Consider the following 24593-nt stretch of genomic DNA (forward strand, 5'->3'; position numbering starts at 1 on the left):
CCGCTTGACCAGAAGAGACCCCCCTTGTACAAAGCTTCTCCAGACACGTGTGGTGCTAAGGAGTCAGGCTTTATTGAAAGGTTCCATAAGATTGAAGCAGGACAAGCATAGCAAGTACAGGATGCATTGACAGAGGCAAGGATGGGTAGCCCCTGTAGTGATATATATAGGGGGGGCAGTTTAGGCAGGAAGAGGGGTTCACATAGAAAAATCTTATAGATCTAAAGATGCACGAAGAGGTGGAGACATCTGGCCTGTCCTGCCTGTTTTTCTGGCAGTAAATTTCTAGCATCTCCTCGACAGACTAAGGACACTGGGCGATAAGAGCAAATTCTCACAGTGGGGGAGAAACGGCCTCTCTGAGCCATAAAACCTGGCCAGGGAGGTAGGAGAAGGTTCAGAGAAATGTAATGAATTCTGTCAGGGGAACATCTAGTTCAACTCTCCCATCCCAAACAGGAAGGTGGATATGACAGAAGAATCCATAACTCCATAACATTTTTCTTTGCAATATCTTTTCATATAGTCAGCAGACTAGATCCACTGTTCTGAAATTGGCTTCACTAAACTATACTTACCAAGCTATATGGAGATACCGTTGCTATCAGGTTTTTGTGAAAGATGAAAAATTGACAGGAATAGCTGTTGTGTGAATTCATATAATTTTTATGGAATATATCTTAATCAAGATTTTGATTTTACCTTGTTTGAATGCTGGCAGGGGCTCATGGGAATTGTAGTCCATGAACATCTGAAGGACCACAGGTTGACTACCCCTGTTCTAGAGTTGCTGAGAAAAGTTAGGTCTTCCCCTTTAAATCCTGGAAACCAAGAACTGATGCCCTGGCCAATCAGGGCTTCTCTACCACGAAGTTCAGGAACAAATTCGAAGCAGGCAGAGCTCTGCATGCTTTCTCATGCTTTCTCAATCCAATTCTTCAAATATTGAGGGTTATATCCACTCTAGGATATTGCAGGATGAAGGTAGGGTCACTCCGGATCAATCATACTTGTTGCAGAGGGAAAATTTAAATAGGACAAAATCAAAATGGAAAGCACATTCAGTGGAGATGGCAGGGACTGAATCGACCTGAGATTGGAATAAAAGCTCCGTGCAGACAACACCCTGGGAACTCCCTACTAGACAGGGAGAGAATAATAATATCCCTGAGCTGCTATGCTGCTTCATCAAGAAATAGAAGGCATAATCTTAATAGTCCTTTGTAACAATGGTGATTTTTGAATCATTAGACCAGAAGAAATTTTGGAGTGATTTAATTATATCTGTAGTTTATTGAAAGAAGTTATTGATCTATTTTTGAAAAGTTCATAATTATGCCCTTAATGCCCTTAATTGCATAACTGTGTTTGTAAGCATATGTATTGCTTGTATATTTCACTGTAATATTTATGAAATAGCCTATTTGGCAGTGACAAAATGTTCTGATTGTTCACTTCCTCTGTTATTTGAAGAACAGAATTGCAAAGCTTTGAAGAGCTGTAAAGTAACAAATAATCTAGCATATCAGCTTTTAAAGAATGATAATGCAAATCATTCTTCAAAGTTCTCCAAAGCCTAAATTGCCTTTATGCTAGTACTTTACTTACTTGAATGCTGATTATGCACAGGACTGAGCTATAAGAAAAGTTATAATGTCCTCTTTAATATCACCAGCACAGTTACTGAGATCCATCACAGTGTTGAGCCAAGGAAAGTATAAATGCTTATAAATCGGATACTACAGTTACCTGCAAATAAATACATGCAGATCTTTATTAATTCATCTAGTTCTGGGCAACAAAGAAAAGCTATGTGAAAAGAATTTAATTTTTTTTCTGCTACTGCATGGCAAGGAGTTGATTCTTTTTGGTGCTCTGAAGCTCAGCTAGTTGTAAATGCCATAGAAAAATGGAAGCAACATACTTTTACTGCTTTAAAAAGCAATAGGCATAATTTTAGAATATATGCTGTTTAAGTTTTACTGCCAGAAACTGTGCAGGACACATCTAAAATGATAAAGAAAAAAAGGTAGTGGGGATAGGAGTCATGTACTACTTTAATTAAATGGGGGATATTTGCTTTAGTCACTGTTTTAATTAAACCCTAACTGAAATTAAAGGCAGAGTCATACAAATGGAACCCTCCAGATCCATCAAACTTGCTCCTTGTTTCTGTGTTAATGAACAATCAGATCTCCCTTGTTATGTCATTAAATGGTGCTCTTTACATGTCCCCTGAACTTAATACTGATAGTATTTTACTTTATTTTAGTGTGGTAAATGGAAATTGCTTGTCCTTTGAACTTGAAGCAAGGTATATTTACTTATCTTCTTTTCTCCCTTCTTTGAGTAACCTAAATAAAAGGAAGAAATTGATGGACTGAAATAGCATAACAGTTTTTGAAGGAGACAGTCAAATGATCACCCAGTCTAATTCTTTTAACAGAAAGCAAACAAAAATGCATTTACTATAAACAATTTAAGATTAGGTAAGGTCTAGAAAGATGGTAGTGGGTGGGTAGCTGTTATTCCTTTGAATTATGTTCCAAGAGAATTAGCATAACACTATTCTATAGTTAACCAGCAGAAACATGGTTGATTTTTTGATGAGAAATTTATTCTTTTCTTATTCTGGTACTCTCAGATATTAGCAAAACTTAAATTATGTGTGCACAAATTCATAGTTGTTTTTTATGTCGGTTTAATTACAAGTTAATGGATCTGTCAGATCTTCATAAATATAGTTCTTGTCAAGATTAAGGGCCTTTTCGCACGGGGATCTTTGTTGCAAATTGTTTGCGGAATGAAAAATCGCCATTTAAAATAGTGGAATTCGTCGTTATGCATACCTGCCTTTGTAGTGGAATCAGTTGCGTTTTTTAGCGTTTCCCACAGGCTTCCGGTCTCGGCAGAAATCGCTAGAAAGGAAGCGCTATTGCCAAGCTCGTCCCGCCCCTGGCCGTCAAGCAGCCAATGGGCAGCCGTTAGCATGCTCCCAAACAGCCCCTTTCCCTTTAAGAAAGGTTGTTTTTTTAAAAAAAAAACCGACCCATAGCAACGAATCTAGGTAGATTCGTTGCTACGGAGAGACCCATCCAGCTGCCTAATGTGAGCTGTCGTTTGATTGTATGATCGTTTGCACGCTGCCTCGAGTGATAAAAAAAAATCCCCCCCCCCTTCTCACGGGCCCGATTTTCGGCTGAATTTATGTGTAAAAAATAAAGGGACTTTATTTCAGCAAACAGGCTTTTAAGTGGTTTGTGCTTAGTGACTTAAGGTGAAGGACTGAAGCCAGGGAAGCCTCTAAACAGAAAGAGGCTCGCCGGTGCGTTTATCCCCGCTCGCTCGGAGAAAAAAAAATGGCGATCGCTTTGCCGGAAGTTTGGAGGAGAGAGCCAGGGGGAGGGACTTTGAAGAACCAGCAACAATGGTAACGCACAGGTCTTTAGCGCTACTGTTGCAGATTGGTTGCAGGAGTGTATCGCTATCCGGAGGGTGAATCCACTTTTCTGGATTCCCCTGAAAGCGCCACAACGAAGCGCTTTTTGCGGGTCGGTTTCAGGATTGTTGCAGATTGTCTACGACGTCGTGGGTTATGGCAAATTAGTAGCGTTTCCAATTAGCAACCATTGTGCTATTTTGAAGCCGTGCGAAATGGCCCTAAGTCAATCTATCTGTTCTGAGCTAGCTAGTCACTAGTGATAGCTATTGGATTTTAATCCATTGACCTACCCAAGCGACTTTGACAACATAGCTTCCATGCACAGAAAAATGATAAAATGTGATACATAAAAATCAAGGTATTTTATATATTTAATTTTATATTACAGCAAGGAAACCATATTAATACTTGATTTTAATGACTATCGTGTAATTAGTATGCTTCAAGGCATATTATAAAATAATTCGGGTTAGTTGTTTATACATTATGCAAACAATAGCAGTTGTAGAGCTTAGCAATAGTTAGCAAAGAACAGCATCTTCATGGAACTAAATGCAAAAAATTAATAGATCTGTTGATTTGTGTTGATTCCTATTTATGTCTCTAGGTTTTATGACTGAAAGGAAGCTACATATACTAAACTTCTGGAAAGCTATTAAGTTTTGAGCCTTTTTTGAAAGATAAGTGTTGGTGATATCAGTTTCATCAATTTTCTGTTAAATTCTGTTCAAAATATCCATTTTGACTTTAGCATAGTAGGAAATGGTCAAATCTTGTGAAATAACAACAGTCACATTTTTATAACAATTACTTCATTTAAAAAAATGAACAAAATAAAAATGTATCATTTCACAAAATTTGACCATTCAAATATTCCCCACTATGCTAAAGTCTAAATTGATAGTTTGAACAGAATTTAACCTAAATTAGAAAATTGATGAAACTGATGTCACCAATTTTGATCTTTCAAAAAGAACAGGTTTTTATTTTATAAAAAGAAGAGCAGAATTAATTTATATAATACAGTAGGGGAAAATAAAAGATAACAAATGGAAAAACCCAAAACAGCAGATAAAGCAGCTCAAATTTTTGAAAAGTACCAGACCCAGTACTGAACCCTGTGGTACCCTGTTGCTCACCTATCTCCAGTCTGATGAAATACCATTGAAAACCTTGGGTGTGGTTTTCCAGCCAGTTCCCTTTCCACTTAAACATTCAAAAATCCAGTCTACAGTCCTCCAGTTTACTCATCAGAATATCATGGGGAATCTTGTCAAAAGCCTTACTGAAATCCAGGTAAACAAATCCACTGAGTTTCCACTAGCTAATAAGCCTTTCACTCAGTCAAAGAAGGAAACAAGGCTGGTCTGGCAGGACCTGGTGGAGTCAAATGCATACTGTTTTCCTGGAATCAATACATTGTCCTTCAGATGTTTGCAGATTGCTCCCTTTAAAATATGCTCCATTATCGTCCCTGAAACTGCGGTCAAACTCATGTCTGTGGTTTCCCAGGTCATTTTGCCTCCCTTTTTTGAAGACTGGGATAACATTTGCTCTCCTCCAGTGTTCTGGCACACTACATCCCTCCCAGAGGTTCTAAAGATGATGATCAAAGGTTGTACAACCTCTTCAGAATGGTGTTTGAGCACTCTCGGGTGCATACCATATAGCCCAGGAGATGTGAATTTATCCAGTGCAGCCAGGTGCCTCTCAACAATCTGTCCATGTCAACCTGCCACCCAGACACTATATCATGCCTACTACCATCCCTAGATATGTCCATATTCTTCTGGAAAAATACAGAGGCAAATTAGGAATTGAACCTTTCTGCTTTCTCACTCCTCTGGCAGAGTCTCTCCATCTTTACCCAACAGCGGGTCCATTGCCTTGTTTACCTTAAATTTTCTCCTCACATATTTGAAAAAGTTTTTATTGTTATAGTGGGCTTCTCTGGCCAGACTCAACTCACTCCCAGCTTTGGCCTTCTGATGGCTGACCTACCATGCCTAGTAACTTGCAGATACTCTTCTTTAGAGGCCCATCCTTCTCTCAATTTCTTGAAAATTTCCTTTTTCTTCCTTAGCTCCTCCTGGAACCAATGACTGGAACCTTCTTGTTTAATCATCTGAAAACAGTAAATTGCTGGAATTTTCCTGTTGTTTATTGTTTTTGAAATCTGAGAGGAGATTCCAGTATCTTTGGGAGAAATGGCTCTTGATTTAGTTCTTCTTGGGGTGGGTTTCTGCATGATTGAAAGAGGAACTGCCCTACATTCCTTTTGCTCTTTAGGCTGACTCACTGTTCTTTGATACCAGTTTAATTCAGATTCCTTCAGTCACACTGCCCACATTAAAGTGTACAAATGTACTAAAAAGGGATTGATGCTGTACAAGAAAAAAAGAAGACCCTTAGGGTGAGAGTCTCAGGAGCTTCAAAGGGAAGTTCAATACTGCTGATAAAAAGCTTCATAAAACAATGGCAAATAGAAAGATAATTATGGAGTTTTTTTGCAATATTAATAGCCCCCAAATTCACTGGTGAAACAGCTGCATGCCTAAGTACTTAGAATGTGTTTGCAGTAGCAACCACAGTACCAGGATGAAAATAATGCAAGAACTGTATGTTTGAATCCTTCAAAAAGGCATTGCCAGCACTTTAATTATTTTCCAGTATAGTGTCTCCTTGCCCACACTGTCAGCCTCTTCCAGTTTACAAAAAGACTTCCTGCCTTGTTGCCTGGAAATTATTATTGGATGCTGTTAGATGAATATTTGCTTCTAAGCCCGGTTCATGCAGCTACTACTCATCAATTAGATATTGGCTAGTCAAAACCACAGGAGAAGCAAGAGGTATTACCCTTAATCAATGTAGGACAGTGTGGCAATCAGCTTTAAATAACCCTAGACAATCAATTTGATAGCTCTTTGATTTCCTCAACTTGATCTGACTACACCCCATTGTATTGCTGACACCACAGGCGCCTAATCGGAAGCAGCATTGTTATGGAGAGTATAATTTCTTTTTCTGAAATTCACTTCTTTTTTAGATATATCTATAGATGTCTCTTGTTTTCTTTGTACTTTCTTGGGCAGTTTGTCTTTATCTTGCTAGTTTTCTGTAGCACATATATTTTGTAATTTCAGCCCTTGAAGGGTGGGTTGGTTGCTTTTTGTTTTGTGTTGATGTTACAAACCACATAAACCCTAGTAGGACAGTAAGATAGCTAGAGCATCTGCATAGAGAAATTCTAAAATGTTAAGAGACTCTCCCTTCCTGCTTCTCCACTCTTTTAATTAATCTTATCTGAAAGGGATTGATTCCAGACTCCACTTTCTGAAAATAATAGAAGGAAATTGTTGACATCAGCATCATCAGCATATATAATATTGGAAGATTTGTTCTCTGTGCTGTTTTGTACAGCCTATTTGCCCATTGTAGATAATACAAGAGCATATGATGTGATGGCATATATGATGCTGGCCTTCATGCCTGGCTAGCCTTGGTTAGCCTGACCTTATCAGATCTTGGAAACACAGCAGAGTCAGCTTCGTATTCCAATTGAGTCTAGGGTTTCTATACAAAGATAGGCAATGGTAAACACCTCTGTTTGTCTCTTGCATGGAAAACTATTTGGGGTCACCATAAGCTGGAGGTGAACAACTTGATGAACCTGATATGGAATGGCTGGTGTTTAGGTATGGCAATTATGCTGTGTTAGAGTGATTAATTTTGTCATCTTGATCTTTTAAAGAGAAAAAGGCTAGAGAGCAGCTGAGAGATGGCATTCTACCCCACCCCCCACCTCCCGCCATGTTTGATGGCACATTGCTCTGGAAATTGTGATAATTTTCCTTTCAGGGAATGATAAAAAAAACCAACTGTCCCTATGAAAGAGAAAGCATCTCTCACTGCATCCCGGAGCAAAGATGCATAAAATATTTGGGTAGTAAGCCATACCATGATGCAGTGGTCTGCAACCTTTTATAGGCTGCGACCAGTGGCAGCAGGGAGGGCGATTGCCTGACCTCGCATGCTGCTCATGCGCAACAAAAACCGCGAAAGTGCCGCGCATGCACTTCCCTCTCCCCCCTCCCACAGAAAGAAGCTTGCCGGGCCGCAAGCTGGTGGACTGGGACGTTTCTTACTGCAGGGAGGCGGGGAGAGGGAGCTGCGGCCCAGTGGCAGGGCCTTTGCGGCCCGGCACTGGGCTCAGTGGTTGAGGACCACCACCATGATGGATCACATATAATGTGTGGTGTATACACTATGGTCTAAAGTAGCGATCCCCAACCTGTGGGCTGCGGACCACATGTGGTCCTTTGACTAATTGGAGGTGGGCCCTGAAGGACGCCTTCTTCCTCCCCCCCGGCCCTTTACTTCACCCCCCCCAGCCCTTTACAACACACTTCATTGTTGTGGCGTGTCTGTATCTTATTTTGAAGGGATGTTTAAACATTACCATAGCGATCAGAGAGCGCTAGGGCAGTGGTTGAGAGTAGAGGAGTAAACTACCCCCCCCCCCCCACCGGGCCTCAGTAAAAGGCGTTGAGTGGTCCCTGGCGTTGAGTGGTCCCCAGTGATAAAAAGGTTGACCACTGGTCTAAAGAATGTTTAGACCAGTGCCCTCTAGATATACTCAATACCAGATCATACATTTATTTGAACATAGTATAGTAGTAGGAGTACACCATTTTGTCTTCTACTTGAAATGCAGAAGTAGCTGAAACTTGGAGCAAAAGATTGAATAAACCAGGAAAATAACATTTGACTCCTAGGAACAATGCCCTCAAAAATGCACAGATTAAGCAGGGGACATTACATTCATATGAATCTCAATAATTTATACCACAACTTGTATCTTACAAAGTAATACTACTGGTGCTACTAGACTATGATTAGATCATCATTGTTGGGATGTATCTAGGGCTGCATTTAGAATTTGATTATATTACTTAATCCCATAGAAACATCTAAGTAAATTTAGACAGGGACTGTGGATCACTGATAGCATTTTTTTGGCATGAAGATGTTCCAGGTTCAATTCCTGGAATCTCCCAATTAAAAGTTTCAAGTGATATGAAATACCTCTACATGAGACCTTGGTGACCTTCTGACAGTATGTGTAGAGAATACAGACCTGTGTATTCTCAGTATAAGCCATTTTATATGCTCAGTTCTTATTCAAAAGCAAAATCAGTATAATTGTTTTTAAAAATGAAAACTTTCTCAATTAGGAAAAACATTATATATTTCATGTACTTCTGTTCACTTTGGAAGTAGAAATGGTTAGAAATAATGTATGTACAATGTCTAAAATTAGTTGGTAAGGAAGTAGCTACTTTTTATTATTATTATTATCATTACCATTATTATTATTATTATTATTATTATTATTATTATTATTATTATTAATATCCCGACTCCCCCCGGAGGCTCGAGGTGGGTTACATAAAACAATCGCATTAAAACAATATCATAAAAACATGAACCCACAACTAATCCTTAACAACATAGTTATAGCAGGCCAAGAATGGCGGCAAGGTTGAATAACTAACCCGATCTCTACCCCCACTAAAAGGGAAGTGGAGGGGAGCTGCTGACATACGCAACCGCCACTTTGTGAGAGGGGGGGCAGATCTTCATTGCTGCCCAGTCTCAACCAAAAGCCTGGCAGAAGAGCTCCGTCTTGCAGGCCCTGCGGAATGTAGAAAGTTCCTGCAGGGTCCTCAGCTCTTCCAGGTGCTCATTCCACCAGGTCGCGGCCAGAACCGAGAAGGCCCTGGCCCTGGTAGAGGCCAGGCGAGCCTCCTTGGGACTGGGAATGACCAGTAGGTTATCCCCCGCAGAGCGTAAAGCCCTGCGAGGGGCATAGGGCGAAAGGCGGTCCCTCATATAAAGATTATTTTGAGGTTAACAAAATGATGGAAGGTGCAGCATGGAAGGATCCAATAATCTTGTAACCAGCTGACCTCAAGGAAATCTCTGACTCCAACAGCCATGCCGACAGGCACATGGAAATGTGCATGTTGTAGGCCTGGTGATTCCTGGGCATCTAGGAGGTGGCAACCATAAGAACGTCCTGCAAGCAACAGCCTCAACAAGCACCACCAGCTTGCCACCCAGAAAGGCGTGCCAAGCCCCTCAATCCTAGCCCCAGCTAGGGTGGTGATATGGTTGCATGTATACACAGCCTCTTAAGGAGACCCCCAATAATGGGGGAGTCCCATGGGCAAGCTTGGTCTTCCTCCCAGATATGGATCTGACCCATGCACAACTGCCAGCTGTGATGACATAATGAAAACAAACACAAAAGTATAGAAACAAAATGAACATTGTAAGAACGAGAATGAAAATGAAAAAAAGGTGGTGGGTTGGGAGAGAAGCTACACAGCTGAAGTGATGAGAGATTTGCCACCCTTTTCAATATGGGCTTGGTCTGTCTCTTCACCCTGCTGCACAGCACAATTGGACGAAAGACCATGGGAAAATAGCACTCGTGAGAGGGCCAAATCCCACAGGACCATCTTCCCATCCCTGGTGTCTCTTCATGGCTACAGTTGGGGGCCTGCTTTTTAAATGGCAGCTGTGTCTGTCAGTAAATCATCTTCCTGTTCATGACCTGGAAATAGAACAAGAACTGAATGAGCATCTTATTGATGAATTATGATAAAGCTCAAGTAGCTAAACTTGATAATTTAAAAAGATAACCTATACATTTTAAAAACCTGAGATGGGATCTGATATTTTAAATATGGAATATTGTTTCCTAGGGTACAACATTGTTTATCTTATTTTTACTTTCCATACCACTTTCTTCTTACACCCACATATCAGGGTGTTTTTAACTTGATGTGTTTAATCTAATGTATAATTAACATCAAAGGAAATTTGATTTGTCTTTAAAATATCTGCCATAAAGTAATGCTTAAAATAGCGGTCCCCAGCCTTTCTCAGGTCAGGGACTGCCTCCGGGTTAGGAGAGAGACAACGCCCCGGGTGCTGCGAAAACGTGCACTCGCAGTTGCCGCGCATGCACGTTTTTACCATCAGGTGGCGCTAACGCATGCGCGCGGCAACTGCGTGCATGCGCGTTTGCGTCACCAGCGTGCCGGCAGCTGCGCCTGCCTCTTCCCTTCCTTCTCCCTGTGGGCGAGGGGAGGCAGGTGCGGCTGCCGGCGGCCCGGTACCGTGGCCTTTGCGGTGGACCGGGGGTTGATGACCCCTGGCTTTCAAGGTTCTCTAGTCTAAACATCTAAATTACTCTCTGAACTACCAGACCAAAATTCCATTCACCCAGCCCAGTCTGGCTGCCAGTCTGCTCCTGACCACTGCAGGGAGAGGAGGTCAGCAGGGCTGCCAAAGGGGATGAGAACAGAGGCTGTGCCAGCCCTTTTTGCCCCAAGGCTGTCCTAACTGTCATGTCCAACTGCAAATTGCCTCAGAACCCTGACAGAGCTGGCAGGAGGCTGGAGAGTGCTCCCCCTCCCCCCTTCAGGCCTGCTGCGAGGAAGCCTTTAACATCCCCTGACTGAGGGGAGGGAGGCCTTTCCAAGAGCAATGCAGGGGAGCCTCAGGGCATGGGGGTAGGCATTCCTTTGGGGGGGGATTTCTCCTTCTGCCAAAAGACTGACAGGGGGGCCACAGACAAGCCTCTTCTCACTTAAAATACTGCTCTGGCCGGGGGTTGGACACAGCCAAGCCATGTGTCTTTCTTCTTCACAACTCTCTGCAGATTTGAGGTCACTGCACAGCATTATTCTGCAGAAAAAAATGGCTCTTTTGTCTCCTGCTTCATCTGCACAACAACCCTGTGCAATAGGCCTCAAGTCTTTCAATTCAACAACAACCTATGTGGGAGGCCTTAAATGTTTCTTCTCTACCACAACCCTGTCCAAAGTAGCCCTTTCTGCCTGGGGAGCTGATCTTCATACTCTGCAGGTGAGCTGTAATTCCAGGAGCTCTCCAGGCCCCACCTGGAGGTTGGCTACCCCTGGGATGGAAATATTCCTGGATGTTTGGAGGTAGGACTTTAAATCGTACAATGCCTCAGAGTCCAGCCTTCAAAGAAGCCATTTTTGCCTGCCGTTGGGAGGAAGTGGTGCAGGGGTGTCCCTCCTGGCCTATGGATTATGGCCTATGGTGCAGGGGTGTCCCTCCTGGCCTATGGATTATGGCCAGCCCTTACCAGCAACTGTTTGTATTCTGGGGCGCAGACAGGCAGACCAGCATCAGTCCTGTGAGTCTGGAAAGTGCAGGAAGATATAAATAAATATTTACAGCCTGAAACTGTAAATAGAGAACAAATAACCCTGGCCTGGCAAATAAAAAAAAAACAGTATAAAAAACCTTATTAAGGTCAAGACTGCTGTGCATAGAGAGTCTTCCTCTTAGGGTTGCCAGCTTCCCTGTGAGGCTCGCTACCCCACCTCCCTCATGGGGAGTCTGCTATGGGGAGAGAAAGGGAAGATGGTTGGAAAATGCTTTGAGACATCTGAGGCCTGCTGGGTCATTGCGGCCCATTCCCAGTTCTCTCAGATCTCTCACAACCCCACATACCTCACAGGTTGACTGTTGTGGAGAGACAAATGGAAAAGGTGTTTGTAAACCACTTTGAGACTCCTTTGGGTAGTAAGCAATAGGGTACAAAAATCCGTTCTTCTAAGGAGCAACCATGAAAGAAGCATGTGGGCACATAACATTTTATCAACCGTAAAAAAAAATGGAAAAGAAGGAACAGGGTGGACATCTGTGTACTGTCACTACCCCATGTGTGTTAGGGCAGAGGGGCATTTCGATGAATGTGGCCTAATTCACACAAGAAATGATGCAGAACTGGGGGGAATTGGTTGCCATGTAATCTTCCCCTAAGAAGAGTCTCCAGTCTGATTTTCCCTTCACGTATCTGAGGACATGGCTCTGGAAAGCTCATCTGTAACCAATATGCCAAAATTCCCAAAGCTCAGTCCTCTCCCACACTGAACGAACATTCCACACCACAGGTTCTTGACACCCATCTCTCCACACCCATACCCTCATTTGCCACCATGCCACCACAACCTCCCACATAACACACACATTCAACCCCATGCTTTTACAGACTGGATAACTCCTCCCCTTCCTCTTCCCACTGCCAAGCTCTAGCGCCCGTTGTATTCTTGGATACAACGGGCTTTGCCCCTAGTTTACTATAAATGGAAAATATCTAGCTATAGCAGGGATTAAAAAGAAAAAGAGAAAGCCTTTACTTATATAATTGCACTCAAGTAAAAAAGTCATTACTGATTAAACCCAGAAAGATAGGTTAAGAATTTCTTTGTAGAGAATCTTAATGTATTGTTTCTTGAAATTTTGGTTGTAGAAACTAGGTCATATCTACCAGAAATATTTAATATGTAGAATGAGCAGCTGTGCTTTATAGCATCATATTTAAGTACAGAAATAATCTGTTAGCAAATATGAATAAGCTAACTTTTGCTTTCTTTTGTCATAAATCTTTATCTCAATTTGCATTTGGTTTTCATGCAGGTGGTTGACCAGATTGATACACTCACTTCTGACCTACAGCTGGAGGATGAGATGACTGACAGTTCCAAAACTGACACATTGAACAGCAGCTCAAGTAGCACAACAGCATCAAGTTTGGAAAAAGTCAATGTGCGAACCAGTGCACCACTTATCAAGCCCCCAGCCCATCCATCTGCCATTCTCACAGTATTAAGGAAACCTAATCCTCCACCACCTCCTCCACGGTTGACTCCTGTGAAGTGTGAAGACCCTCAAAGGCCAGTAATTCCTGTAAACCCTGTCAAAACCAATGGGACTCTACTGCGAAATGGAGGTTTACCAGGGGGATCAAATAAAATCCCAAATGGGGACATATGTTGTATATCTAATAGTAATTTGGACAAAATTCCAATGCAACCTCTGCTGCACAGACCTGAAAAAGACAGGTGTCCTCAGCCTGGAACAAGGGAACGGGTACGATTTAATGAAAAGGTGCAATACCATGGCTATTGTGCTGACTGTGATGTTCGATATAATATTAAAAATAGGGAGGTTCACTTGCACAGCGAATCTGTTCAGACTCTGGGAAAGCTTCCACACCAATGTCCTCCTTTACCACCACCACCTCCCCCACTTCCTTCTTTTTCACTTGAAAATGGGGGAATGGGAATAAGCCCCAGTAGTAGCTTTCCCCCTCTCAGACCTGCAACTGTGCCTCCACAAACTGCACCAAAACCCCAGAAGACCATTTTGAGGAAATCAACCACTACAACAGTGTGATGTATCCCACCTGGAAAACTGTCTGTTTTTCTTACGTATTAACATAAAAAAGGTAATGAGCACTTTCTACTCAAGCAATAAAAAGCCCAATATATTACACCTTTTCTTCTGCAAAGTGGCATAAATATGACGTGGTAAGTACAAAGAGAACTATGCATTGATGTTTGATGCAAAAACTGCATAATTTCTTTGTTGAAAACTCATGTAATGGCTGTGTTGCAGTGATCAATCATATAAATTAGTACAGCAAAATGTCTTACATTATAGCTAAAAATTCAGCATGGAAACTATATATGTAGCAGCAGTTAATGATGAAGTTAAATCTTGAATAGAGAATATAACTACTACTACTGCACTATTACTTTTTATAGTAGATGATATTTTCAAGATTAATTTTCTAGAAGTTTAACATGAGATTCATGTAGAACAATGTAAAACTACAATGGTCTAAAACTTTAGCATTCTAGTCATCCACATAAAGCCTGTAGACAGCAATGATCCTTGAGCTACAAATCTTGCCAGTGGAGAGGTCAGAAACTTTAACCCAGTTTATACTTTCTTGCTCCCTTCTGCCCAAGTGCCTGGTGATGCTGTTTGAAGTGCTTGGCCTCTTCATGATGTGCCTGAGCAACTGGTGAGGAAACATAAGGTGTCAGGATGTTAAGAATCTGCCATCTCTGCCAGCATCATCCCTCCTTAGCAAGTGCCTTGGCACACACTATAAAGATAAGTAAAGGGCTTTCCACTTGGTAGCTGCTCAAGCACACCATAAGGAAGTCAAAGCAGTCTCCTCAGCTTCTTCTCCATAGCAAGAGAGCCTGCCATCTCCACCAGCTTGCTTTCACCTCAGCAAGTACTTGAGCACTGTGGTGAAAGCAAGCTGGTGGAGATGGCAGGCTGTCTTTACACCCTGCCCCTGGCATCTCTCTCTCTCTCAGCATCAATCTGAGTACACTATAAATGAGAATTAACTTGCCATGGAGAAGAAGCTGAGTATAAAACAGTCTCTTTCTCCTCCTCATCATATGACCACTAGAAGAAGAAGAAGAAGAAGAAGAAGAAGAAGAAGAAGAAGAAGAAGAAGAAGAAGAAGAAGAAGAAGAAGAAGAGTTGGTTCTTATATGCCTCTTTTTTCTACCCGAAGGAGGCTCAAAGCGGTTTACAGTCAGCTTCCCTGTCCTCTCCCCACAACAGGCACCCTGTGGGGTGGGTGAGGCTGAGAGAGCCCTGATATCACTGCTCGGTCAGAACAGTTTTATCAGTGCCGTAGCGAGCCCAAGGTCACCCAGCTGGCTGCATGTAGGGGAGTGCAGAATCGAACCTGGCATGCCAGATTAGAAGTCTGCACTCCTAACCACTACACCAAACTGGCTCTCTATATTGCAAATAGCTCGCAATATGTTATGAAAAACAACAAAAACATCCTACATAGCTTTTAGCAATTTGCTTACTTAAATTTACTACTACAATGAGAAAATCATGCGCCTAAAATAAAAATTACAATATTTACTCAAATGCAAAATTTGGTTTTCCCACAAGAATGTTAGTTATGCCCAATAATGTTTTATGTGTAAGATTTTTAATGGGGTCATTTTATATTTAAGGCTATCTCCCTTTTGAATAAATATATTATTTGAGAAATTCTTTCATTTTGCTTGTTTGGCTTTACTGATAACAGTGACATGACTAAAGTAGATTAGGTCTGTCAGAATGCCATTTTGTGATGCAGCCTATACCCTTTCTCAAAACCTCATTTTCCCTGAGAGAAAATGTTGTAGAGCCACAGTGCCAGCTTCTGTTGCCCCTTCTGAAATTTTGCAAGTTAGTTATTGGTAATGTCTTTTGTCTTTTCTTTCTTCAAAATACTGCCATTAACAGTAGAAAGCATTTTTAGTGGTTGTAGGTTTCAAATAATTTTGATGACTGAAAATATGGTTGAGAAACAAAATATTAGCAATAAAAATCTCTCTTTACCTCCCTCCCTTTTTTTAAGTGCCCCATGTTTAAAAGCTGGCGCACAGTCAATGTTTGTTTTAACTATGTAATTAAACTATAGAATTTACTTTAAAATGAGTTGGTGAGAGGAAGAATTTTTCTAGTTTTAGAAAAACATGGGGAAAGCAAGGTTAAGGTCATAATTATCCCAAGTATCTGCAGTTTTCCAGTTTGGGCCATACTGCAGCTTTAAGATTTTGATCAGGAAATTAATAGAGTATTGGCAAACCATTTTTAACATTAAATAAAATATTGGATGATGCAGTCACAGGTATCCTGTATAATGTGTAGTTGGTCCCTCAGCAAGACATTCATTTGCCTAGTGTTTAAAATGTTATTTTAAAATAGTTCTGTTCTTTTCTTCTTCTATGATGAGAATTATAATATCTTCTCTTTACTGCCTTATCACATTGAGAAATCCACGTAATGTCAGAAGTGAGGAAAGCCAGCCTCTAAGGTCATAGTTCAAAAGTCTGATCTTATTGGCTTCTTTAGAGACATGTGAGCAAATCTTAACTTTATTGCTGAGGCATGGGGGTATAGCATATTCACTGCAGTCAATCGCAGTTTCTTGTTCTTTCACTGAAATTCAGAAACCATTCAAAGTCCATTGCAAAAATCATCCAAATCTCATTATCTTACCTCATTGCCTTACTTTTAAACCTGTGATTCTATTTTTTCCACTGGTTCCCATTGATAGAAAGCAGAAGTCCGTGGGCTTTCTGAAGAGCTCATCAAAATCTAAGCATTGAAGAAAGGGGCATTTTCACATCACACTGATCTTGTAAATAGGGAATAGGAGGTGTCAGATGTGTTAGAGTGAATATAGTTGGTTTAACAATTCTTATTTTTGAAAATTAATAGCCATTATCCATACATTATTAATGCTAAAGATTTGACATGAATTACTTTAAAAAAAATAAATGTTGTATGCAGAGTCAAAACCAAGAGCATGATCTAGTGAGACTTATGGACATTTAAATCCCATTAATCCTTAAGGGGAAGATGTAAGAGCTTACTTGTCACTCATTTTAATCAATATTACTTAACAAATTTAAATTTGACTTGAGCATAAGATTCATATATTGAATAAATTTAACCCTTCTCCATAGTTTACATAACATCATCAGTGAATTAAAGACTATTTTGTTTTAAATACAGATAATTTCATATGAATGACATAATTAGTGTGGCAGCAACATCTTAAAATATACAGTGGTGAAATAACATGAGGTTAAGAACATCATTAAATCTGGTAAATGATATTTCCGTATATGAAGCCATGTATGGATTGTGACCTATACTTATTATCACTGATGTCTTCAATTTTCAGAAAAAATTGGAATAAAATACTCAATTGCATAATTTAATAGAGAGGGCGCAGGGTTGTAGATATGTAAGTACACAGTGGTGTAGTTCATAAAAACTACAGTGATGTTTTTTTTAAAAAAATCAGTGGTGTGTCAGAGAGTATGCGAAATTCCCTTCAGGTTGATTCAGAATATTTACAACTTTTCTCAGCAGGTGTTTGGGGGAAAGCTTGTCTGTTTTCTGAGAGCCCTCTCTCATCTTATAAATTTAGGCTGATTATGTATGTTTCCCTTAGGAATTAGATTTAGATGGACTCCCAGGAGGCAGAAGCACCAGGGTCTATATAGTCCTGTGCAAAAATTCTGTTGTCCCTCAGTTTGTCTCTCATGTTGTTCCCAAAGCTCCCCTGTATCCCTGGAACAGCAGTTTGGGGAGATCAGTGAGTTGCAGTGGGAGGAGGAAGTGACAGGAGTGTTCTGTTCCATTGCCTAGTTCCAACGACATGTTTCCAGCTTCAGGTATTTTGGAATCGGAGTTGGTGGCCACTATTTTCTCACAGGGCTGGCCTACATCTTTGTTTGATGGGTATCTGCTGCCTGGTTTAGTTGTTCTCTCATGAACTTCCAGAGAAAATATGTATCACATTTTACTGGAAATGACCTGAAAGAAAAGTATTTTTGAGAAATCCTGTAAGCCTGCTTATTTGTTTATTCTTTTATTATACTTATTCATGAAAACTTTGTAGTTACTGATATATCTATAGTACCATCCTACACAAACTTAATGAAACATGAAAGCAATTATTGCTGTCTAGCAGCAGTCACAGCCTTGTTAGTATTTTCTGTCCATACTCGCTAGCTACACAAATTATCTCTAGGCATGTTAAGATAGCCTCAGGGTTTATTACAACATCTATTTTAATGTATAAGAGTATTAAAAATAAATGTCTATAAATGAATGTCACCTTGGTTTTCCATATATGAATGGGTGAAGATTTCCTACATTCAGTAACTGATGAAAAAAGAGATAGCTTTTTAAAAACACCCAGGAAGAAAATTAGTAATTAGAATAATATGATTAAAAAACCTGCAGGTCCTTCAAGTAAAAACAGGGAAATGATATGGATATCATAATTTATTCTAAAGTTATGCTGCTTAATTCTAGAGAGAAGATCTGAGAAAAAGTGAATTACAAAAAGAAACTTTTTATTTCTAAGACAGGCATACCAATAACTAGTAATCCAGTTATGAGATTTTTCTCACTGTGTGTTAGGACTGGACTGAGAAATTAAAATGGCCTTAGAGCCGAGAAAGGTCTTCCTGCAATACAGATCAGTGCTGCAGAGCTACTGAATGAAGCAGCACCAGCAGTGACCATTAGCTCACCTATTCCTTTCTCCTGTAAACAGACAGGAGGAACCAACTGGTGAACTGACCTTGATTATCATTGCAACCGAAGCAAATGTATGAAGACTCTTCTGAGGTGCTGGCAAGTTACTGGAACTTAACTCTGCTTGATTTTGACTACCAGTGGCCCTTAAAGCAGCTGCCCACTGGTAAATTTCCCTGTAAGATAATTAGCCAGTCTGCCCATGATGTATGTCTTTGCATTATGGTAGTTAATGAAGGCTGAAAATCAGTAACAGCATGCCTACTTAATTATGATCATGGCATCCATTCTGACAATTGGAATTTAGAATAACATCCTCAGGGAAATTTTCCTGGCCCTTTACTTTATTTAGGCCTGCTTTTGATTAATGCGGTTTTTATTTATTGGCAGCCATAATTGGGATTTTAAATTGTGGCCTTTAGGTTAGTTTTTTTTAATGGTGTTTCTATACTGTAAGCTCCCTTGAGTTTTCTAAGGTAGACAGATGTCTAATAAATGTGTTATATAAAATAAAATAGTATGTTCCCAATAAAATGTTTCATCCATTTCTTCCTCTCCTCCAGCAATAACATCCTGCCTTATCCATTTGTATGAGTATGCCTACTTTTTCCAATCAATTTATGTGTCAAATGAGCAGGACTGTAAGTAAAGATAAGCCATGTTGAAAGGGAGGAAGATGCATGGAAGATTAAGAGTAGCTGGCTAAGATTACTGTGGTTGTGGGAAAGTGTTGATGATCTGCAACAAAGATTGGCTATGAGAGGTAGGTCAGACATGTCCCATTTCATTCATCTAGTTTACATATGTTGAGATTTTGAATGCTTTTTATTCTTTTTTGACCATTTGTCCTTTTATGTACTTTCAAACAATGTCAACATCTTTACCCACTCCTAGAGGAGTGGATAAAATAAAAGAGTAAGGGCTCCGTTGGCGGGCCCTGTCCGGGATGAGGAAAGGTGCCGATAGGCCCCTTCCCCCGGACTGACAATCGGAGGGTCAAATTGTGCCTGCCAATTGGGCCCTCCGATTGTCAGTCTGGCAGCAAGGGACCAATTGCAAATGGTCCCTTGCCCTTGGACTGACGAATTGGGAAGCGCTTTGCGCCTCCCAATCTGCCCACCTCCCACTTCACTTGGACGCTGCAGCCCGCTGCCATTACCGCGCTTCCCCTTGACGCCGCAGGTCGCTGCCTACCCACGGGGAAAGAAGGGCCCAGCCGCCGTGCCTGTGCCGGCCGTGCTGACGCAGCCGCTGCCACCAACGTCACGCCTACTCGCCGGCCCTCGCACACAAGAGCGACCCGCACCGCCACCCACCGCCGCGTCACAGGGAGCCGTCGCCACCCACCTCGCAGCTCGCCCGAGTACCCACGCTGCAGCAAGCGCCCAGTGGCGCTTCTCCCGGGAGCACTCCAGCCTCCTGCAAGCACCTGCCCTCCACGCCGCCCACCTCCACTGGCAGCTGACACTCCGCGGGCTCCAGAGATCCAGGTAGGCTGTGGCACACGGGCCCCCGGCCACCACTCTCACCGCCTCACGGGTCGCCCCGCGCCCGCCCTTCGGTCCGGCCCCTGGCCCCAAAGAGCCGCACCGCAGAACTTCCCTGGCCCGCTAGCGCCCACTGCATTTCGGGGGCAGCGGACTTATTTACTAGTATAATATAATTATGTAATGCTATGAACAGTTTTCTGTGTTTAAGCTCTGTTTATTTATTCATTTACTTATTTACTTAGTATTTATAGTCCACCTTTCTTACTAGGATTCAGAGCACACTGTATAGTTTATATTGATACAATCAATATATGATGAACCATATACTGAGCAATGTAGTAGGATTACAAAAATGTGAAAGACCTCAATCTCAGGCCCTGGATAACCACTTCCAGTGTGAGTGAAACAATGCTGTCCTTGATAGATCAGTGGTTTAATTAAATGTAAGGTAGCTTCATATGTGTTCAGATAATATGTTCAATATGCAGGTTATGTTCTGAAGTCCTTTTTCATTCCTGAACCATTCTGTTCTACTATTTTAGCCTTTGTGGAAAAGCTGCCCTGAACAACTCCCTTTTTAATAGAGGAATGACAGAAGGCTTCTTGGGCAGGCCTTTCTGCAAGGTGTGGGCCACAACAGAGAAAGCATATATACAGGAGCTCGTTGACCTTGTTAATTTGCAAAGTGGCACCCATAGAGGGCCATGAACAGATGAGCTGTGAGATTCCCCATGGAAACCTTTCTACCAGCTCAGTCTTCCTGTGGTCTCAGAACTGAGAAGAGAAGTGAGTTGTCACCCTTCTCCTTCCCTCAGGCTGTCTCTGTGATGAAAGATCTCTTGGCCACAAGGGGAAGTAATCCTCTTGTAAACTTCTGTAGCCCTACCTCCTTCTGGCTGAATCCCAGTTCTTTCTCTCAGACTCACAGCTGGAGACACACCTATGTTTCCTCTTGCATGCTGCCATGTTCCCTCTATAAGCATCCTGCCAGACAATTGCTCAATTACTGCCTGTTGCCTCCACCATGCCTTCCTCTATCACAGCTGCCCAGCTCTGGCCTTCACTACCCCTTTCACCTCTCCAGAGCTGTGCCAATCATCTGCCTCATACCAGGCATCACCATCTTTCCCTGTCCTGCTATTCTCCCATTCAGCTCACTTGGAGTTGCTGCAGCCTCTGGGAGAGTGGCACTAGCTGATGACATCATTGGTAATCAAAGTGGCTTCGCCTGAGCTGCAATCAATAACTTTGTCCTGCCTCCACCTCTCTCTGCTACTGTGACCAGCCTCCAGCTCTCTGGCCATTACATTCAGGATGGAGTAAGTTTCTCCTGCCTGCTTGGTTCATTTGTAGTAGAATGGGCTGAGTTGGAAGAAGCCTTCACCCCCTGATATGAGTAAAGTTGTGGTAGAACATAGGAGGAGTCATGATTATGCAGATATGAAAATTCAAGACTTTGGGGGGCTTTCTATGGGATAGTATCTTGAATTGAACTCAGTAATTGTTGGACAACCAATGGAGTGACTGCAAAAATGAGCCTATTATGTATGCTTCACCTGTCTCCAAGGGACCATCCTTCAGGCTTGAAAGAGTTGGAAGAAAGTATTTTTGAAGATGTATTCACTTGCTTTTCCTGTAGTAATGCTGAGCCAAGCTTATCACAGGCTTATTACTAAGTCAGCAGGTCACAACTAAAACCCTACCAAAAGAGAAAAGTACAATGTCCTTCAAGGCTTCAGCCTTCTCGGTCAGCATTATTTCTTGCCAAGCTTTGGTTTCAATTCATTCATTCTTAGCCATATGACCTAAGTAGTTAAGCAGTGGCTCAAATTCTCTATGTAATCTCCAGGAGATTGTTTAGGATTGCACTCATACTCATTTAGTGATCTGAGTTATAAATAATGTTCGAAAATAAATACATGTTGTGTTGCAAGGAATCACAAGAAGCAAATTTAAGTTATTTGAACTGAACCACCAAATGTATGACATTTCCACAGGGCCTGCAATATGGAGCTCTTTCACCATGCATTCGGATGAGATCAGTGGCAACATCTATTGGGCCCCCAGAACCCCCTCGCATTCTGATAGGCCCACTAGTGTCATCATGGGTAATCATGATCTGCCTGCTCTGTGGGGTTGTGACCAAAACATTAAAGTTACAGTTGTTGAGGTTGTTATTATTATTATTGTTAATGTTGAAAATATAATTACCAAATTCATATTGTATTAGTCACACATTTCCATGTTCTCTGTAAACTACCCTGAGCCGCAATGGAGGACAATATATAAATGTAATAAATAAATAAATAAATAAATAGTGTGTAAAAAGGGCTCGAGCCTCTTGTGGCGCAGAGTGGTAAGGCAGCCGTCTGAAAGCTTTGCCCATAAGGCTGGGAGTTCAATCCCAGCAGCCGGCTCAAGGTTGACTCAGCCTTCCATCCTTCCGAGGTCGGTAAAATGAGTACCCAGCTTGCTGCTGGGGGGTAAACGGTAATGACTGGGGAAGGCACTGGCAAACCACCCCGTATTGAGTCTGCCATGAAAACGCTAGAGGGCGTCACCCCAAGGGTCAGACATGACTCGGTGCTTGCACAGGGGATACCTTTACCTTTAAAAAGGGCTCAGTTTCTCAGACTTGGGAAAGTATTGAAACAATACTGTGGTGAAGATATTTCAATTACTAGTTTCAGTTTTCAACAACTGTGCAGTTTCTTTGAGCTAAGGTAATACAGCTGCAATAAGAAAATAATTGGAGGAAATCATTACAATTGTGTGGCATTCCTGGGTCCAGTGTGAGATCTGAATATACTGCTTCTACAACAGTGGTTTACAAGATATAATTATTGTCAGTCATGTCTGACTCTTGGCAATCCCATGGCACAGTTGTCGCCATGATTCCTGATCTCGTACCACCATCCTCAGCCATGAAGTGTTCTGGCTGGTGTTCTGACCTAGCCATGCACACCTGAGCATGCCAGTCCCAAGCCCAGATAAATGGGGAGGGTTAAGGAAAGACCTGGCAACCTACCTTGTAAAAAGATGCCAAGAAAATATTATGGTACAGCCCTCAAACAAGATATAATTAGCACCTGGTATGTGCAGTCCACAATACCCACATAAAAGGAAAGACACAGCATCTTTGCTTTCTTCCTTTGTGGTAATGCTAATATCTAGCAGTTAGAAAGTATTTAAAATGGCCTTCATTTTTTTTTATATATTAAAGCTCATTCAAATGTGAATAATTTTCGCATCACTGCCAGCAATGCTGAATTTGAGCCAAATAGTCAGTGACAAAATCTGCTTGGGTCTACAAAATGGTACAGTTAGCAAATCGTATGGAATACTATTTGCATCCTGTTGTGCCTTACAAGGAAGAAGAAATTCTTCACTGCTATATTTGATTTAGGATTCCAATTTTTGTCTAGCCATACATTTATAATTATTGCTTTGTTGCTGTTTTAGTGCAATTCATACTGGCAACACCTTGATTAAACATTCTGACATTTAATTTAAAAAAATAGTCACAGGGGATACCATTTTGTGTTTATTTTTACTTTGTTTATTAGAAGATTTGATTTCTATCCCACTGCTGTTGGCACAGCCAGTTTGTTCCCCACATCATATTCCCAATTTAAATCTTCATTACCACCACGATTCTCTGCCGTTACAGAGGCTCACCATAGGTATCCAGACAAATATTCCTTCTATTTCACTCACAGCACTGGTCCCATGCCACAAATATCACAAGAGAGCAACTTATATGGCTTCTTAGCTCCCATGTTTTACTCCTCCAATTTCCTCTTTTAGCAGACTTGAAGCTATTGGTCCTAGAAAGAAAAAGATACTGGAAACATTCCTTTGCTTTTGGCTACTGAGGGCCGTTTCATATGTTATAAATTGTTAACATTTGGGGGCTGATGATGAAATGTTTTGTGGTGCTTTGTACCTTCCAGACTCCTGTGCACTTTGTTCCTTGAAGCCACAATTCAGGAGTAGAAATAACTCCATTCTTTTACCTTGTGCCCTTCAATTGCCTGGTATAGTAGTTGTGCTCTCCATTGTGAAATGAATATACAAGCATATAAGTAATGTTGCCTGGCAGGATTGCAGTGTAGGCAGCAAGGAAGACACGACACAATTTCTTTGGAATAATAAAAGGCCACAGCTTTTATTAACACAACTCCAGCAGGAGCGTTGGCCTGGCATGAGGAAGAAACCACAAAACACACGGTCAGCAGACCGTGCTTTGTGAACGATCCCAGATGGCACCCTGGAATCCCTGCCGTGGCATCAGCCCGAAGCAGAGGTACCCCTTGCCAACTGGGAAGACCGTGGGAAGATGATTTTTAGAGGGGCGCATCGGGCATAAGCCTCTGTCTGAGTCCCCAAACCATCTGGCAATGTGAACATGCCATCCCAGCCGGGTTGGCACACCCGCTCACATACGCACTCATATGGAGACCTCAATGACGAGAGAGAACTGGTACACAGACCTGTTTCCCCCAAAAGGAATCCTCCCATGCCAACCGCCACAGAACGAGGCTAAAGGCCTGGTTCCCGCCAACACTCCTACAGCTGCAGCCAATCGCAGAAAGCGGTTCTAATTCCATGAAGCCAAATATCGCAGCCCCAATCGGATAAATGCATGCCATCACTGCAGTACAGTCCTTCTATCCGATGGG

At 41.7% G+C, this 24593-nt stretch overlaps 1 protein-coding gene across 3 annotated transcripts in view; it reads left to right on the forward strand.

Moving 5' to 3' along the window:
* The window catches only part of PRR16 (proline rich 16), a 124911-nt gene that overhangs the window by 64899 nt on the left and 35419 nt on the right, over positions 1-24593 (forward strand). For 2 of the 3 annotated variants that reach the window (XM_077344375.1, XM_077344377.1), the window contains one exon: positions 12968-13860. In XM_077344375.1, the coding sequence (XP_077200490.1) occupies positions 12968-13726 (759 nt within the window). In that variant the 3' untranslated portion in view covers positions 13727-13860. The remainder of the gene's footprint in view (positions 1-12967; positions 13861-24593) is intronic. The other variant, XM_077344376.1, reaches the window with a different exon arrangement.

This window comes from Paroedura picta, chromosome 7 (genome assembly GCF_049243985.1).
Source record: "Paroedura picta isolate Pp20150507F chromosome 7, Ppicta_v3.0, whole genome shotgun sequence".
NCBI lineage: Eukaryota > Metazoa > Chordata > Lepidosauria > Squamata > Gekkonidae > Paroedura > Paroedura picta.